General features: G+C 36.5%; 1 protein-coding gene across 1 annotated transcript in view; it reads left to right on the top strand.

Annotated features, from left to right (window-relative positions):
* Positions 1 to 6,311: 6,311 nt before the first annotated feature.
* Positions 6,312 to 17,923, top strand: part of LOC133533645 (D-beta-hydroxybutyrate dehydrogenase, mitochondrial-like) — a 58,241-nt gene continuing 46,629 nt past the window's right edge. Inside the window, exon 1 of the mRNA XM_061872675.1 lies at positions 6,312 to 7,110. Coding sequence (XP_061728659.1) covers positions 6,901 to 7,110 — 210 coding nt within the window. The 5' untranslated portion in view covers positions 6,312 to 6,900. The remainder of the gene's footprint in view (positions 7,111 to 17,923) is intronic.

Here is a 17,923-nt window from a genome sequence, read left to right on the forward strand (position 1 = left end):
GAAGCGACTTACATGAGGTAAAATAAATATATAATTTAATTACTGTTTAAAAGCTTCAACTCGAGAAAAGTGAGCTCCACCTTCTTGTTCCCGTATAGTATGGTTGGCAAATTCTCCTCTCCTTGGAATTTTAAATAATAGTGCAGTGCCCAACAGGGTTCAGTGCAGTGCCCAAAGACCTAGCTTATAAGTTTACCACCTGTACAACTTTGTGAATTTGCAATAAAATATTGAGTATGTTGGGTATGGTGGAAATCATTCATAATACCATTACATACATACATAACATTTTCGTAATGAGAATTAATCATTTGTTGCTGTGTATTTACAGTGTGTAACTAGCGCAGGAACAGCGCATATTTGAGCATATATGCGTATTTAATTCAGAAAATCCCAGGTTAGATAATTATGTGACGTTCCCGAAGCCTGCCAATTTCAACCCTCCCACGCTCAGTACTTAATTAAAATGTTACTGTATTTAATGTCGCAATTTATATCAATAAACCTGCTTCTGTTTATTATATTTGTCTCCTATCTTTACTATACCACTTCCAATTAAGTGCTACAATTAAATTGTAATGGTTATTGTTTATTCAGGCACCACTTATATATAATTACAATCTTTATTGCACAAAAGAACGCCTTAATAATGAAAAAAGCAACCTTTAACAGAGAACGTAATCTCTTTGTGAGTCATAATTGCTTCTATATTTGGCGGTCTAAAATTATTTCATATTTTATTTACGTCCATAGAGGTAGTTAAACTAATTATCGATAGTTTTCAGAAGTACAAGGTGTACAGTGCTTAGTGGAATTTGCCTCATATGAATTTATATAGCTTTTATATTTTTTATTTATTAAGTGTAAAGAAAACAATATTTATTTTCTATCCTAAATCCATGATGGATACAAACATCTACCTATGGTCGGAATTCAAGCATCTTTGCATCTGACTGTACTGACATTTTTCTCGAGGTAGAGTAGGTCACTCTCTTAGGAGGCCACTTTCGAGTTAAGCCTCGTTCTGACGTCACTTTCGAAGTCACTTTCTGAGTTCGTCACTTTCTGAGCTCGTCACTTTCTGAGTTAATGACTTTTTTGGCAACCAGATTCGCTACTCTGGTTGCTGGTCCATTGTTTGTGCAAGTACATATACGGTGAAATCTTACTCTGCCAAAAAGTGACGAACTCGGAAACCAGATTAGCTAATCTGTTTGTTGGTATCCATACAAGTGCTAGTACATACACCTGAATGACATACGATCGCTTTTATGTCCGACATACTTTTTTTTTGTGGACATTGAAGGGAAATCCGTATCTACAAACGATATAGAAATCTCAGAATCCCTTATTTTGTATGGATTCTGGAGATCTCTAATGACAAATCTGAGGTCAAAATGTAAAAAACGGCCATCATCTTGAATTTATGCATTTTGAGTACCTAGACGAAGAGCCACAATACCCATAAATATTAACGCTTCAATAACTGTCCCTCGCTTTCGCTACTGGGGGCCTACCGCGAAAATTGAAATTCGCAAATTGCGGGGATCTTTTTCTTTTACTCTCACTAAGAAGCAATTACAGCGACAGAAAAAAATGCCCGTAATTGACGAACTTCGGTTTTCGCGGTAATAGCCCGCCTGACATGATCGATAAGTCCGTGCATGACAGGTAAAATGTATAGAGCCATCCATTTCCGATGTCGCGTAGACGTGACAGAGTTAGGTTGATGGTGTATGTCATGTACTCGTAATGCACCGACTGTAAAAGTGTTAATAGGCTTTAATTACATTGTGATTACAAGTTTGCCAGTTCAAAATTAGTTCCTCTACTGAAGCTACATACGTATGTCTCTTTATAATTAATTGGTCAAATTATTGATGTATTAATAATAATGCCCCGTGACCTTTCATTGATTTAGACCAAGGCACGCAGAGTTATCCCATGTTAACTATCGGTATTCGTAATCGTGTAAGCTTGTGACCTTTTCAGATACCTTTTATCGAGGTTATCGAAATTTGTTCCAATCCGACTTAATTTTTCAATGACTTTTTTAGGATTCCATACCTCAAGAAGAAAAAAATGGTCAAGTGCGAGTTCCGAGGGTATCGTACAAAATGTTGAGTATCTCACACGTACTCGTATCTCATGATAAGGAGAAAAGATTGTTGAAGTACATATACTAAGCATAATTGTGTCATCTATCGGCCAATTGCCTAACTAATTTGAGCGACGTGTATGTATGTTGGTTTTTGAAGAATAATTCTTTATCATTTGAACCGATTTCAACATTTTAAGTGTTATTACAAAGAAAATTGGAAAATATTTTTTGGTAATTATAAAAAAGTTATCAAGATAAAGGTGTGATTATATTATTCCTGTAATATTGATAATAATGTTATGTAAAAATTTCATAACTTTTCGTCAAAAATGTTTTGAAATATTCCATTCGAGCTCTATCAAATAATACCCCACTTGACTTGACTATCTATTGAGTGTCTAGACTTTGAAATTTTGCCCCCAAATTAGAAAATAAACAAAAAAGTGCTAACTGTATCGTGTGATGCAGTCGTGGTGTGATGTACAAGACGCCAAGTTGTTAAACGTTGAGTTGTTTTCTATCGGCCTAGGCGACTAATTAGCTGGCTAACTAACAAGATGGGTGCGTCATATATATTATGTTTTTTTTTTTTACCAAACTAATATTTATTGACAATAACAATATACATAATGGATATATACAGATGATTACTATAACTAGCTTATATCTAAAAAAGGCCCTTGAGGCGATACAACGAGGAAATGCCGCCAGCATCCTTGGTACAATGCCTCAAGGGCCTATTTTAGATATAAGCTAGTTATAGTAATCATCTGTATATATCCATTTTATTATGATTAAAATATTGGTAATTTTAAAGTTATTTAAGAAAATATGCGAAAATTTACCATCTCGCCCCTGTCTCTTCTCATTATCTGCTAAACTGCTAGTCGAACGTGACATCCTAAAGAAACAAAATATTTGTAAAAAGAATTGTGTGATTACGGAACCTTTGAAGCGCGAGACCTATACTCAAAATTGCCCGTGTTTTTTGCAGCCCTTCGAGACGCGTAGCAGTATCTATCAGCAATTATCGTTAGAGTAATTGTTTCAGTTCAGGCCTTAAATAGGTTAAATTTAATAGACAGTTTTTCCTGCTAATGATCTAATGAATTGGGTAATTCCACCCAATCTAGCTTAGTGCTTTGGATTCATCACTACATAGTCTTGCCATAAATTCTTTCTTAAAGTTAATTCTCCCTAGAGATTATGATTTCAAAGTTAGTTAATTGAGTTTTTTACTCTTAAGAAAGGAAATAATAACGACCATTACATAACTTAATTTTAAACTGTCGCGTTTTGTACACATATTTAATGTCATTAACGATTTTATCCGACGTTTCAGCCAGGTTGTACTAGCTGTAGTCACTGTGATAGCTGTGGTGTGATGGCTGGCTGAAACGTCGGATAAAAGATAAAATAATTAAATTTAATCGCGTTAGACCCGTAAATGATATTAAATACAAAGATCAAAAGCCTAATAATTACTCAAAGATATTGTCCCTCGCCTCAATACCTCTTGTTAAAGAGCAAGCGATTCGTCCCTCGCCATCGTCCAATAGTTGCCTGAAAATAATGAAATATGTTTTGTTCAGCAATATGACATTCGTGTTTTTGTAATTTTTTATTAAGTTACCCATATTTGTGCCATCGTTCATACATTTTTTGTCTGCATAAAAAGCTAAAAAAGCGGCAGACGTAGTTCACAAAGTTCTATAAGGCTGTCATCCCCGTTTAGCTATTTTATGGTTTTGTGAGAAAACCACGATGAAAGGGTAAATTGAACCCTAGGAAAAAGTGTTCCTGCCAGAATGTTAAAAATACCTTATCAAACGCTTATGTTTAAACTTTTTACCACATTTTATTCCAGGATTAAAATTGGAGATTTCAATGAAGGTCACATCGAGAATATGAAAATCCTAATCTTCCAACCTAATGATATCATATCATATATCCAAAGTTTATTGGGGCAATTCACATGATCCCGGCAAGCCAATATTACATTCTCTGGATAAAAAGTATCATGTACTTGTAAGGATCTTAGAGAACAAGGTCTGTTTTACGCGACACATTTTGTTATTGTGACACATTTTGCGACAGTTTGTTATAAAAATCTTTAAAGGCTAGAAATTCCCGACGGAAGTGGTGAAAAAGTTGACCCTACGTGTTTTTGAGGCATGTCGCTCGATCGCTCGCAGAAGATGGCAATATCGCAGAATCATTGGGTATTTTTTAATTTATTAAATACGAGAGTGACCCGTTGTAACATTTAATATGTTTGTGTCTCATGAAAGTTTTGTTATTTTTTATTTTACTTATCAAATAATTTACTTGATATGTACAATTGGATTCAATAACTTGTATTTGATAATTTTTCTGTACAGTTCACGAAGGGACATTTATGGCTAGACTAGGTAAACAATAGGTTACGTAAATTAAATTAACCTCTAGGACATTTTACATATGTGGTCAAGATTGCCGAACGAGATTTTAAAATGTATTTATTATATCAACCGGCAAGCACAAAGCGCTTAATGCGGAGAAGGTTTTCTATCAAACCGTTACAGTAGTTACTTTTTTATTGTAATCCGAGAATATATGGACCGCGAGCCATGGCCAACTCGTCAAGTACTTTTAAGGGAGATGCATCACAAAGCCGTCGTGTCAACGACCAACGTGATACTTATAAATTAGCAAGAGTTTATTTATACAGCTTATAAGATAGTCACTTTCCATCTGGCTTGCCGACCGAACGACGTACAGTCAATTGTAAAAATATGGAGGCACATAAGTTGTCGGTAAGTGGTCGGTCGTATGTCGGTGAATTAAGATCTATGGGACATATTTTTGAGCAAGTTGTGTGGACCCATATTTTACACTTGACTGTACATTAAATATAAGAATAATTCCAGGCTGTTCTTATCGTGCGAGTTCAGAAAAGTAATTTTCGCGGGAGTTTAATCTCTAGCTACATCAATATTTTGTCTCCGTAAACATCTATAACATAAATGCCATCAAAATCGTTGGAGCCGCCTGTAACTCGAAAAATAATTTACAAAATACATTTTACAAAAAAAAACTCCTTATTAAATCGAACATCAAACGATGGCCGTTTTCTGTTTTATCATAAAGCGAGGGTTATTTTTATAAAAAGTAAAAAAAAAAATTATCCATGAGATCTATATGGGTGCCAATGCCACGTTTTAGTTCACTTGGTATGTAATTAAGGTTATGATTTGCACTGGGTAGTTTTTACGTATCTACAGGCTATTTTATATTTGTTTATGTTACTCTTCTAGTATTAAGATTGTTGGTATAAGAACTAGCCAAGACAAATCCTAAACTTTAATTACATAGGTACCAAGTGAGCTAGAACTAGGCATCCATATTAGATCTTAGAAATAATCTGAATAGACCTCAGCGTAACCCAGTAGATAAATAGCTACGAAGGCTATTAAAAGTTGGCTCGATATAAAAACATCACACTGCATACCTTGGCATCTGACGAGCAAAATTTAAAACATACGTACCTAAGTATATTTTCACAGTAATTGAGATAAAATTTCACGTGGTTCGCCATATCTTTTGTTCCCTTGTATTTTCCTGGTTTTAAGACCCCCTCCTCAAAGACATCTTGCAGAGAACGGTAATTAATCTAGGTATGCTAGTAAAACAATGCAGCAGATTAAGAACTAACTTCTGCATGTAATAAAAAATATTTATTTAAATTTGAACTTTATTGGCTGTCAATAGAGTTGAATATCATATCAGCATGTATGGTTTTGTATGCGGTAAAGGGTTAAGATCGCGGTCATGGAATAGTTTAACCTCTAACGTTCCCGCGTCACGCATTACATCAAATGCCGTATAAAATATTCATTCAGCAGTTACCGGGAGGTCGATTCTCGAATAACAATTACGGCCCGATTCGAACTTTAAGATACGTCAAATATTAGGTCTAGATACGATATGGATCGGATATGTCAGTGTCACTTTTGACATCGACATATCCGTTTCGTCGTTTCTTCAAACAAAAACGTCACTTTTTACACTGACATATCTGATTCATATCGTGTCTAGACACGGTCTAGGTCTAGACCTAATATCTGATGTATCTTAAAATCCAAATCGGACCGTTAGGCTTATATTAATTTCTGCAGGACTGAAACCGCAAGAAATTAATCGCAATGCGTTCTAAGACTTAAAGGGATTGGCATCCGATTGGGTTCGCTTTAGATCGTTGGTGCGCATCGTTTCAGCTATTTCCGTGTTCTAATTGAAACGTCAAACGGCAGAAATGTCAGACCAACTATAAGATAGCTCGAAAGTGTTTGGAGATCTGAACAAGGATTCTTGTTTTGTCAAGGGACAATATAGGCTTCTTAAGATATTTGTACGCACCTTTTAGTTGTCGACTGCACCAAAAACGTTAGCCGGTACTGTTCCGTAAACTTTATTTTCGTGTTTAAGTAAATCTGTTATTAGATGCAACGTAACCTCGATCAATTCGATCGATTTTATGTGGCATTTTGCTGTCGACACAATGATGTCGATGTTTTGTCTTCGGAGGGTATACAAATCGTTATTTTTATAATCATAATTTTTTCTATAATTTGCTAGAATCTAGAACTGTTATTGGCTTATTATGTGTTACCTATAGACATAAGAGAGGACGGTAAAAACCCGCGCGACGGCAATATTTTCTGTCGTAAGTTTCGCGCGTCATCATTTGTTTCCTTCTTATTTCCTGTCAGTTCACCCTTAAGAGTGTTGCTGTTAGTAAATAAATCGCTTTAATTGTTATGCAGGTGACAGCAGCCGGTAAAGCGGTGTTGGTGACAGGCTGCGACAACGTCCTAGGCAACGCCGTGGCGAGAAGACTGGACGACCTGGGCTACCACGTGTTCGCCGGCTTCCAGAGCAAGGCTGGGAATATCGACGCGGACATGCTGAAGGAAGACTGCTCCGGGCGGCTGCATACTCTGCAGTTAGACATCACTTCTGAGACCCAGGTATTTACCCCGGCCATCCAACAGCAATTGCTAACAGCTGTGAGATGCCGCTTCTATCGCTTTCAATTCCACTTCGGCCTGCTGTTTTACATACTCGATTTTCTGTACCTTTCTAGGATTTTCTATATGTCTACTGGTTGCTTGCTTAACTGAGACGATTGAAAAGAAGTTATTTTTCCAGTCCAGCTGCCGTTATGTAGAAGGGATGAAGTTGATTTGAATTATGTTAAGTAGTAAAGCTAAAGAATCTTTAGTAAAGATTAGCTTTAGCCATAACGAGTCTACATCTTTACTGAAGACGTTGAAGAAATGTACTAGACATAGACACAGACATAGAAAAGTTTTATTTAACATCACAAATATCGCATTGGTACATTTGAACATAAAATCTTAAAACTACTAAAACAATTTAATACTAAGATGCGTTGGCTGACATATAAACAGCGTGATGTTAAAAAGGGGCTCGACTCAGCATAAAGTTGCAGTAAATGTACTGCAACGCTGGTTTTCAGTCGGACCCTAGTAATAAAAACAAAACATAAGAAAACAAATTTCAAAACAAAAATTATCATTAGCAAACGAGCAGACAACCCGCCTGATTGCAAGCGGTGATCGTCACCCATGGATATAAGCAACATGACAGGAGCCACTTAAGCGTTGCTGACCCTTGAGAACCCTAAATATCCGCTTAAGTTGCACTCAATCGCTTGAGATAAGTAGGTAATTGACAATTAATTACGGGGTCATACTTAAGTGTAACTTATAAAAACTTCTTAATTAACGATTACATGGATAGATTCTATATCCGGTTTAATTGATCGTGAGTATTGGATTAACACACTCTATAAGATATTAATGTCTGGATTTCTAAGGGATAAACGTCATCTGCGAGCGTAAGTGCGAACGTCTTGAATTAGAACAGGGTGATGTACGCCAAATATACCTTCCCCAGCCACGAAATATTACATTACAAGTAATCAATTCAGACTAAACTAAGTCTTATCCTCAATTATAATCTTCATCGTCATAGCGCTATTACGTCACAATCTATACGCTTTAAACCTACTGACTTCCCATCTTTATTTTATTAGGTATACTGAACAGATATCATATAATATCACGAGAAACATACAATTGCATATCATGGCTTAAAAACTAGCACGAGATCTAAAACGAAATGTTACAAATTAATTGAACACCATATCATAGCTACAGTGAAAAATATCAGAGAACAAATAACTATCTAAACATTCCAATATAAGAGAGTAATAAACTTTACATTATAGAGATTAAACCTCACAAATGAGACAAACTTAGAGAGTCAATGCAGATGTCATCAGTCAATGAGAGCAGAGAAGAAGAGGATGTCAGCCAAGCATTTCTTAAACCTAGCAATGTGGGGGTCAAAAATATCAAAGCCCCTACCGCCCTAATCCGGCTATTAAATCATTATATTGGCGACATATTCTTGTATTGTATTATAGAATGAAGTATTGATTTTATATACTCTAAGACCGAAAAGTTTAGTGTTACGATCTCTAAATGTAAGTGAGTTAAAGGTAATGGATGATAACAGTGCTGCCAAATCAATTCTAGAGTGTATAATTTACATCGTACTTAGTTACACGATTATTCGTTTTAGTTAAAAGGTTACTCTGCTACTTTTATATGAATGTCAATCGAGATATATACAACTTTGGGCTTAATGCGCCTATTTCGATATTTCTCTAATACGATTGGTCGGAACGCCCGCTTTATTACGTTCTGTTCTCCAAGATCGCTATATCCAAGTAGCTCAGGCTTTTATCACTAGATGACGGGAACTCTTGTAATTCACGTTGTTAAAAGAAAGACGCAACATAACGTGCCTTCCAATTTGCGGAAGTGATCTCTTAGTAATCTCACTGCACTATTGTATGATATTTTTACTCTGGTCACGTTTCTTTACTTTTGTTTTGTGACTTAAAGGAGGCTACTGTAGTAACTTACTTCAGCCATAGAATAAATAACAGTACTACCATACAGAAAGGAAACTTCCTACAAAACCAAAGTTTGACAGCGATTCAGGGCCGAAACATGTTGTCCCATTCTAATGTATGGATCTATCCCTTTCGGCTAATTAGGGTTGTCAAAGTTCATGTAATTATCTTATCTGTGGTTGTGCACGCAAAGGAATGTCAATAGTCACTGGACGGCAAATGTATAAGACTTTGTAAGGAGGAAATTCAAGGGGTTGGTGATGAAAACGGCACTACTTTTCATCCCTCATCATCAAGTTTCTTGAATCCTAGGAGAACCACTACAAGAATCGGATGATACTGAAGTCAAACTGCGGCTTAATAATTATACATATAGAATTTTTCTAGAGAATTTCGTCTATATTATAAGAGAAACGAAAAATATATTATACAAGCCTAGCTAGCCCCACAGTATAAGCTCAATAAGGCCTCTGTTATGGCCACTAGACGACGACATAGTTATATATAATACTTATAAACATAGAAAACATCCATAACTCAGGAACAAATATTTATGATAACACACACAAATAAGTAAATGCTCTTAGTTTACACTAACCACCAGCCACCACTCAGGCCTTACACTTACTCGTTGCTCCTGCTTCGTAGGCAGGGTCACAACTGCGACTAGGAGGCCGTTTAAAAGAGTATCGTCATCAGAAACTAAAACAGAGTTCGAATTTTGAATTAATTACGCTAGAACACGATAAACAATTGAATGAGTTTCCTAATGGCAATAACAATTACAGCCGTTATGCATGGTAGAAAGGTAGAAAAGGCTGGGATGCTATGCTATTTCAGCTCATATTATTTTTCACTATTTTAAGCTTAGAAATGTGGCCGTGGTCGATACTTTAAATTTAAAGCTGTCTTGAGCCACACTAACACTAAATAAATCATACGGTTTAACTCGCGTATTTTTATTAACTTCCGTGACATGATTTAGAGAGCCTAGTTCTCCCTTTTAAGAATAGAATCGAATAGTATAGAATTAAAAATCACGAACATAGGTCTAAACAGTACCTTGAAACTTGTATAAAAAAAACTCCTATAAATGCCCAGTTTTATTTTTTTAACTCATTGATTACTTTTTTTTGTTAAAACTCACTAAAAACATAAATTTAAAAACAGGCACGCACTCTCGCTGACGCTCACACTCACTTATCACTGAGAGACAAACCTGAACCTACGAGGCCTTAAATTGATTGAATTGATCAATTACTATGAAATTAACATGAGACTCACGCTATGACGTCACAAAATGTTATGATAATATCCCCTTATTTTGAGTTGAAGTTTTGATTATATTCTGGATGGATGACACACATCTCTAGAAACTCATAAATAGGAAATATAATAAAAACTCCAACTCAAAATAAGGGGATATTATCGAGTAAATATTGAGTATTTACTCGGTAATTACTGAAAGTACCCGATAAATACCCGTATTGACTCTTTTAGGTGGGTAAAATCGATTGCTAATATAATATTTAAACACATGAGATTTAAGAACTAAATTGATTTTTATAAAGGTGCAAAATTCAAATTTTCTATGGGACAATAACCCTTTGCACCTACATTTTTAAATTTGCCGCTTTTTTCTACTAGCGGAAATGGCTTGATAGACTATAAAAAGCATATAGGATGCTTAATTTTTGGAAAAAAAGGTTTTTGGAAAATTTGTTATAATGCGTAGTTAACAATTTTATTTATTAATAAGAAGGTATTTACTTTAAAAATATGGGACTTAAGCTATATCGATCTTCTCGATAGCTGTATTCGCTATGTGCACGACTGTCGCGCAACCTAGCGTCCGCAAGTCTAGGGGAAAACGTCAATGCACTACATCTTATAAAACTACTCCAAAACTAAAAACTACTGAACGGATTTTCATACGACTTTCATCTATCAATAGAGTGATTCTTGAGGAAGGCTTAAGTATATAACTTGTTAAGGTTTTGTGTTAATTGATTGAAATATAACGATGTTGCTCTAAGTATTTTTAGGGCTCTATTCTAAAGCTAATTTCCCGATATTTTTTCATATTTTTAGGGTTCCGTACCAAAAAGGTAGAAAAGGAACCCTTATGGTGCGACTCTGTCCGTCCGTCTGTCACATTGCTAAATATCTCGAGAAGTACTTAAGCTATCGATGTGAAATTTTGAATGGTAATGAATAACGTTAACCCAAACATATTGGATGTGTAATTTTTTTATTTTTTAAGTTCCCAATATAAGGAGGGGGCAAAATTTTAAAGTTTAGTTACTAGGTCAAGTGGGGTATCATTTGAAAGAGCTCAAATTGAACATTACAAAACAATTTTTTTTTTCATAGTGAAAAAAAAATTACTTATGAAGGAAAATGTTAAAAAAAATACCATTCCCCCCTTATGTCCGAAGTTTACGAATTATGAAATTTTACATAATAATAACATTATCATAAAGATTGTAGGAAAAATAAAATCAGACCTCTATCTTGATAACTTTTTTTTATTAAGAAAATAACATTTTGTAATTTAGTTTGCTACTTAATCCCATTTGCGGGTGTTTATTATACCTAGTTGATGAGATTACACTAAAGGCACCATCTTTCAAATAAAATAAAAATTATTGAAATCGGTTCACATGATAAACAATTATGCCTGAAAAACCAACATACATAGAGATCGCACAAATTAGTTAGCCAATTCGCCCATAGATGGCGCTGTACACAATTATATTAGTAGTATACTTCTGGTCAAAACTCTTTCATGAGAAAATTAAAAGTTTGTACGGAACCGGTGCGCGAGGTAAACGAACTCGTACTTGACTAGTTTTTTTTTTAACTTTGGTTCGAAAGCTATAGAGGGATAAACATTATTTCGGCCTTTAAAAACGGTTTTATTCCAAATATATTCAATTTACTACCGGACTGGCGGGATCTTGCTCAGCACAGGGAGGATTGGAAAGCTAGAGGGGAGGCCTTTGCCCAGCAGTGGGACACACAAATAGGCTAATAAAAAAATATATATATTCAATTTATTCAAAAAAGTTTTTAGAAAGATTTAAGTTATTTTTAAAGACGTGCAACACGTTGGTGGTTTCTGATTTTTTTTTGTGACATTTAGTTACATGTGCCCCCCTTAAAAATATATTTCTTACAATTTTGAGTACTTAATTCAGTAGCGGCTTACAAAATACACCTTTATTTCAAATGTATATGCCCCTTTCAGCACTTTAAATAGTTTATACCTGGGTATAAACGAGTAAATACTAATTTGGGCATAAACGATATTGGGTATTTACTGGGTATTTACTCGGTAAACGGGTAAGTACCCGTGAGTATTTATTCATTACCCATCATCGATGATTGATTGTGTGTCATGATTGAATGTGGTATAAATAGTATAGGTATAGTTAGAGCTGTAGTATGTAATGTAGCTGTGAGAAAGGAGCCAGTTTATTCGAGCAGTAGTAAACGGACCATTCTTTACCCCTCACCTCATGTTAATAATTATAGGCAATGTTTTTTTTTTTCAATAACCTTGGTAGTAAGTCTTGAGGCATTAAGTCGGCCATATGTGCAGTTTTATATCGTACAATTAAGTTTATATAAATAAAAGGAAAGAAAGTAGGAAGTGTAATTTCTGTACGGTAGTACTATTATTTATTCTGTGATGATGCCTTCAAAATCTGTAAATAATAGCCAACATTACGATAAACAGTTTTGTTACTATAAATAAAATTTCCTCGCTATATTGTTGACAGTCGCTACAGAAGCTGCCAGCTCTTCGATCTCCTGTGGCGTCTTACCCCCTTATTCATAAAATTTAACGGGCCTGGTTTAGTTAAATTATGTTTTATCCCTTTCTGATAAATACAGAAGTCAAAATAACAGACAAGACAAACGATTCATAGCTAATTCAGGCCAGCAACGCGTTCATGAATAACGCCGTAAGTCTTTTCGAAAGATATTTGGAGAGGCTCAGAGCGCCAGGGCCCCGTATTTTTCTACCCTGCGCTCTCCGCCGGCTCTGCCGCTGCCGCTGTATACACACGTTGAATCTCAAACCAGCACCGGTCCCATACTCTACGGTACATCCCATCCGGTCTCTTGCTGTCCGTTCTTGATTGTTCTGATCCTAAAGGGGCCTGAGGCCCGGAACTATAACTTCAAGTTCCGGGCCTCAGGCCCCTTTAGGATGCAAAGCGCTAAGTTAATCTTATAAATAATTTTAAAACCATAAGAGATAACGTTTGTATTTTTATTAGTTCAATTGGTAATATTAACCTTAATAGGTACCGATAATACGATCTTTAACAACACTTTCTCAGGAATAGTATAAATCAATACATCACCATCAGATACGATTCAAATTAAGAAAACACTCCTTATGCCAAAGGTCATCTGCGCCAACACAAGCGTTTCATTCGTATTAATCTCCCACGCAGTTTAAGGGGAGGGCTGACGCAAAATTGAAGTTTTTATATTAAATTGTTAACCATGAAAAAAGTCACAATAATCTAGACTATACTTGAAAGGGCAGACTCTAATCAAAACCTTAAAATTGTCTCGATAGAAGAAAAACACGATATTACGTCTAATTTTCGTTTATTTTGAATTGTATATCGTTACCCTGCATTCCAAAGCAATATAGTTTTAGTATAAAATATCTAGTGATATAGCTGAGGAATTTAACTATCAAAATATTAAACAGAAGCATACTTTAGAAGTTATTAAGGTAAAACATTAAAACCCGCGCGATCACCAAATCTTCCGTCTCAAGTTTTGCGCGGCGAATATGTTTTGTTTCTTTCAATATCCTGGCATTACGCCCCTTCTTGATTCTTGATTCTATTTGCATCCCTACTCGATGCGTCGAATGTCTGCACAAAGTCTTAAATTTTTGGCATATAGTCTTCCAAGGATGTCCACAACGAGCGGTTTCGTGCCGCCCTACTCAATAACGGCTATTCACGTCAGCGGCAGCACACAAACTACTGCCTTTCCTATCTTATTTATTTCAATAGGTATAGGTATAGCCTGTCCGATTTGTAAGATCAAGTTCGCCACACATTTACTATGGCGTACTTGATCTAAGAAAAACGGACAGACTATACGTCAAAATGGGGCCGGTACAGCCGTGTCTTGCACACGAATCGAGCCAATAGTGCAGTCTAACGCCACAAAGGTTGATAAAAGCGACCGGGCCGTTATCCCCTTCGATGGGTTTTTGAAGGGGTATTTCGTAAGGCTTTGCTTACCAAAGCCGTTGCTAACTAAAACTCTTTTATTTGGCTAAGCGCTGCATAATACGGGTAAGCTGATACCCGTTCCTAAGCGCTAACCCGTTGAAAGGGTATTGATTATAAATTATAACGCTTATGGCATTTTCAACTTTCTCTTGATAAAAATATAATCATCAAATATTGCTTATTTATTTTTAAAGACTAGGATTAGGTGTCTAGGGCGTTGACAGCACAGGCGTCATATATTTTGAATTAGGAAAGGCGATTCCTATTCATTTAGCGGTATCTCTGAAAGGAAAATCCCTTCCTAGAGCTAAATCAAATGAACGGGTAAGCCATTCAACGGGAAAGCCAATCGTTGGGGCTATTCGATGAACGGCTAAGCCATTTAAAGGCTTTTTCTGGGAAGCGGTGGACGGGTCCCTGATTGATGAGTTAGTATCACGCGCGTGATGGTCGCAACTAGTTTTTTTTTTTTTAATACTACGTCGGTGGCAAACAAGCATACGGCCCGCCTGATGGTAAGCAGCCTCCGTAGCCTATGTACGCCTGCAACTCCAGAGGAGTTACATGCGCGTTGCCGACCCTAAACCCGCCCCCCCTCATTGAGCTCTGGCAACCTTACTCACCGGCAGGAACACAACACTATGAGTAGGGTCTAGTGTTATTTGGCTGCTGTTTTTTGTAAGGTGTGTGACTAGCCATATGCCTATTTCGTAATATTGGCCTTGGTTTTATATTAAAACACATAGAAAATAATGAAAAACTACAGTACTCTTCGTTTGCATCTTTCAGTCATGATTTCACTCCGTATTCTAACAATTACAACTTGAAGGACACGTTTCCGTATTTTACCACTTGTGATTTCGATTAAATACATAACACTCAGTGAATTTTCATTTTTTTATTTATTTTAAAATGCTGCGAAGAATGATAATAATCAATTGAAGTTAACCTAGAATAAATGCATAATTATTGGTGTAATAAAGAACATTGAGTTACTAACTTAATAATAAACGTAAAATATTACAATACAGACGTTATTTTCAGAAAACAAAACTATAATACCTGAAGGTAAATAATAATGTTGGCATATTCATGCTTGATAGGTTTTGAAACGTTTCATTTTATCATTTTTTTGGTCTACTTAAACTGACTACTAAGCGAATACTGTCATTGTGTGCGTAAAAGTCGCTATTATGTCGCCGTTGTGTCGCTATTATGTCGCCGTTATGTCGCCATTATGTCGCTACTATGTCGCCGTTATGTCGCTACTATGTCGCCGTTATGTCGCTATTATGTCGCCGTTATGTCGCTATTATGTCGCCGTTATGTCGCTACTATGTCGCCGTTATGTCGCTACTATGTCGCCGTTATGTCGCTACTATGTCGCCGTTATGTCGCTATTATGTCGCCGTTATGTCGCTATTATGTCGCCGTTATGTCGCCGATATGTCGCTATTATGTCGCCGTTATGTCGCCAATATGTCGCTAGTCGCCAATATGTCGCTGTTATGTCGCTATTATGTCGCTAGTCGCCGTTATGTCGCCGTTATGTCGCTACTAAAGTATATAAAAGGGCCGTAAAGTACGGAGGATGGGCATTAATTTTTCACCCGTCGGACTAGCAGTATCTCTGGCTTTTGGTAAGTGAAGTGCCTCTACCATTCTTTCTATTTGTTTGTGTTTGCTGGGAATTATCCTGGTAAATTTAAACTTGTAAATTGTGTCTGTGTTTGGTTTTGCGGGGACAATGTCGTCGTAACGCTAAACTTAGGCTATGGTGGAGATACTTTACTTCCAGTTTGTGTTATTTTTATTGTGAAGTTTTCTGCACTGTGTCTTGCTGAGTGTTGCGGAAAGTAATTTCCGAGACATTGGGCTTGGATAATGGTGTCAGGAGGAGCTTCATTTTATGTTTGATTTACTAGTAAAATTTAACTTAGTTATTTTACTACCTTTCTATGGTGTTCGTTTGATATTTTATAAAGCCAGATCACTGTTTGGACTAACAGTTTGTCTATCTAAGCAGCTTCTCCCTAACGGTGGCAAATTGCAGCTGTTTAGAAGTCTTTTGTTCCAAGTTGAGAGGGCTTGGCGTCTCTTCTTTACCAACATAAGAGGCGAACATACTCTCCCTGGTCTCAAGGTCCAGCTGTTAGATGAATGTGAGGGCATCACGTGCGTGCCATTGAGAGTAATCTCTGCTCACTGAAGTCTGCAGTAATTGAGGCTAGGTCTCGTATTAAATATATTTATATATTTCGGTACTCTGGCTCATGCTAGTGCTGATCGCGGGAGAGCTTCTGTCATGATTGGTAACAAACACAGATAAAGTTTTAATCATGGCGGGGTATCCCATGTGACTGGTACGGGTGTGTGTGCTAGTGTGCTGATTACCTATAGACATGCTAGGGCGGTCTATTCTCATCCACCGTGCCCACGTGGCGATGAGGAGGGGGCCAATCACACAGACACTAGGGTTTGCTATACCTCGGTTTTGTCGGCCGAATGCTTACAGCTTAGACTTAGGGATACACTTGTGTATGTTCCAAATCACTAGATCAATGGTAAGTACGATCTGTGTTCTGGACATACTAGATTAGGGTCTAAGGGTAGGAATAGGGTAGAGTCACACACACTGTTATAGGGTCTCTCTTAGGTTTGATCTAGAAATTCGATTGGTTGGTGTATGTATGTATATATATATATATCTTTCAAAAGGTTCTAACGACGTGAAGCTATGGTTTTATAACGTGTACTAATGATAATATTAGTGAAATACTGGTAATGGGTTTTAATTACCTAAATCTTCCAGACTGTTACTCTGAGTGGAAAGTTGAGGGTTATCTGTAACATCTTATATCTATTTATTTTCTTTTCTGGGTTTTTGGTGTAGAGACGAAGTACTGAGTATTACGATCAGGTCCTAAGGTATTTATATATTCAATCCTTAAATATCAAGTTGGGTTTAGGAACACAGACTATTCTGGGATTAAAGAATGGTTTGTTTTAGAGACCCTTTGGCAGGCGAGCGCAGTCCATTGGAATCTTTGAGTGGAATAATACTCATCTTGATAGTTCGATCTCATAAAGTACAGTAATGAGTTGAACGTGTACTTCGTTTATACATTTAAAAGGCCTAGGAATTCAGCCTACTTTTAGCTATGGGGACTGGGATAATGGCTTAGTAGCCTTAGCTTTTGGATATAAAAAGATAAGTAAATGGTGTCTGACGAATACTTATCGCTTCTTTTCGTCAGTCCTTAGGTTTGCTTAGGGTTGCGAAGCGTTGGTCATAGCCCGTCTGGCTGGAGTAGGTGGCCCGATTGATATTGCTGATCGGAGTAAGAGTCTTCAGACCTGCATCTAGCATTAGAGGCAGCACGTGTGATCCATTCACACCTCGTTTAGAAGATGATAGGATCGATAGGTAATAATATTTAATCTTAATATAAGTGTGTAAATGGGCTTAACCCAGGAGTGCTGCTTCAATGTTACCCCGAAGACTTAATAGGAGTAGCAGGATTTTACCAAAAATATTTTTATATTTATATAATCATATAT

Source organism: Cydia pomonella, unplaced genomic scaffold (assembly GCF_033807575.1).
Source record: "Cydia pomonella isolate Wapato2018A unplaced genomic scaffold, ilCydPomo1 PGA_scaffold_188, whole genome shotgun sequence".
NCBI lineage: Eukaryota > Metazoa > Arthropoda > Insecta > Lepidoptera > Tortricidae > Cydia > Cydia pomonella.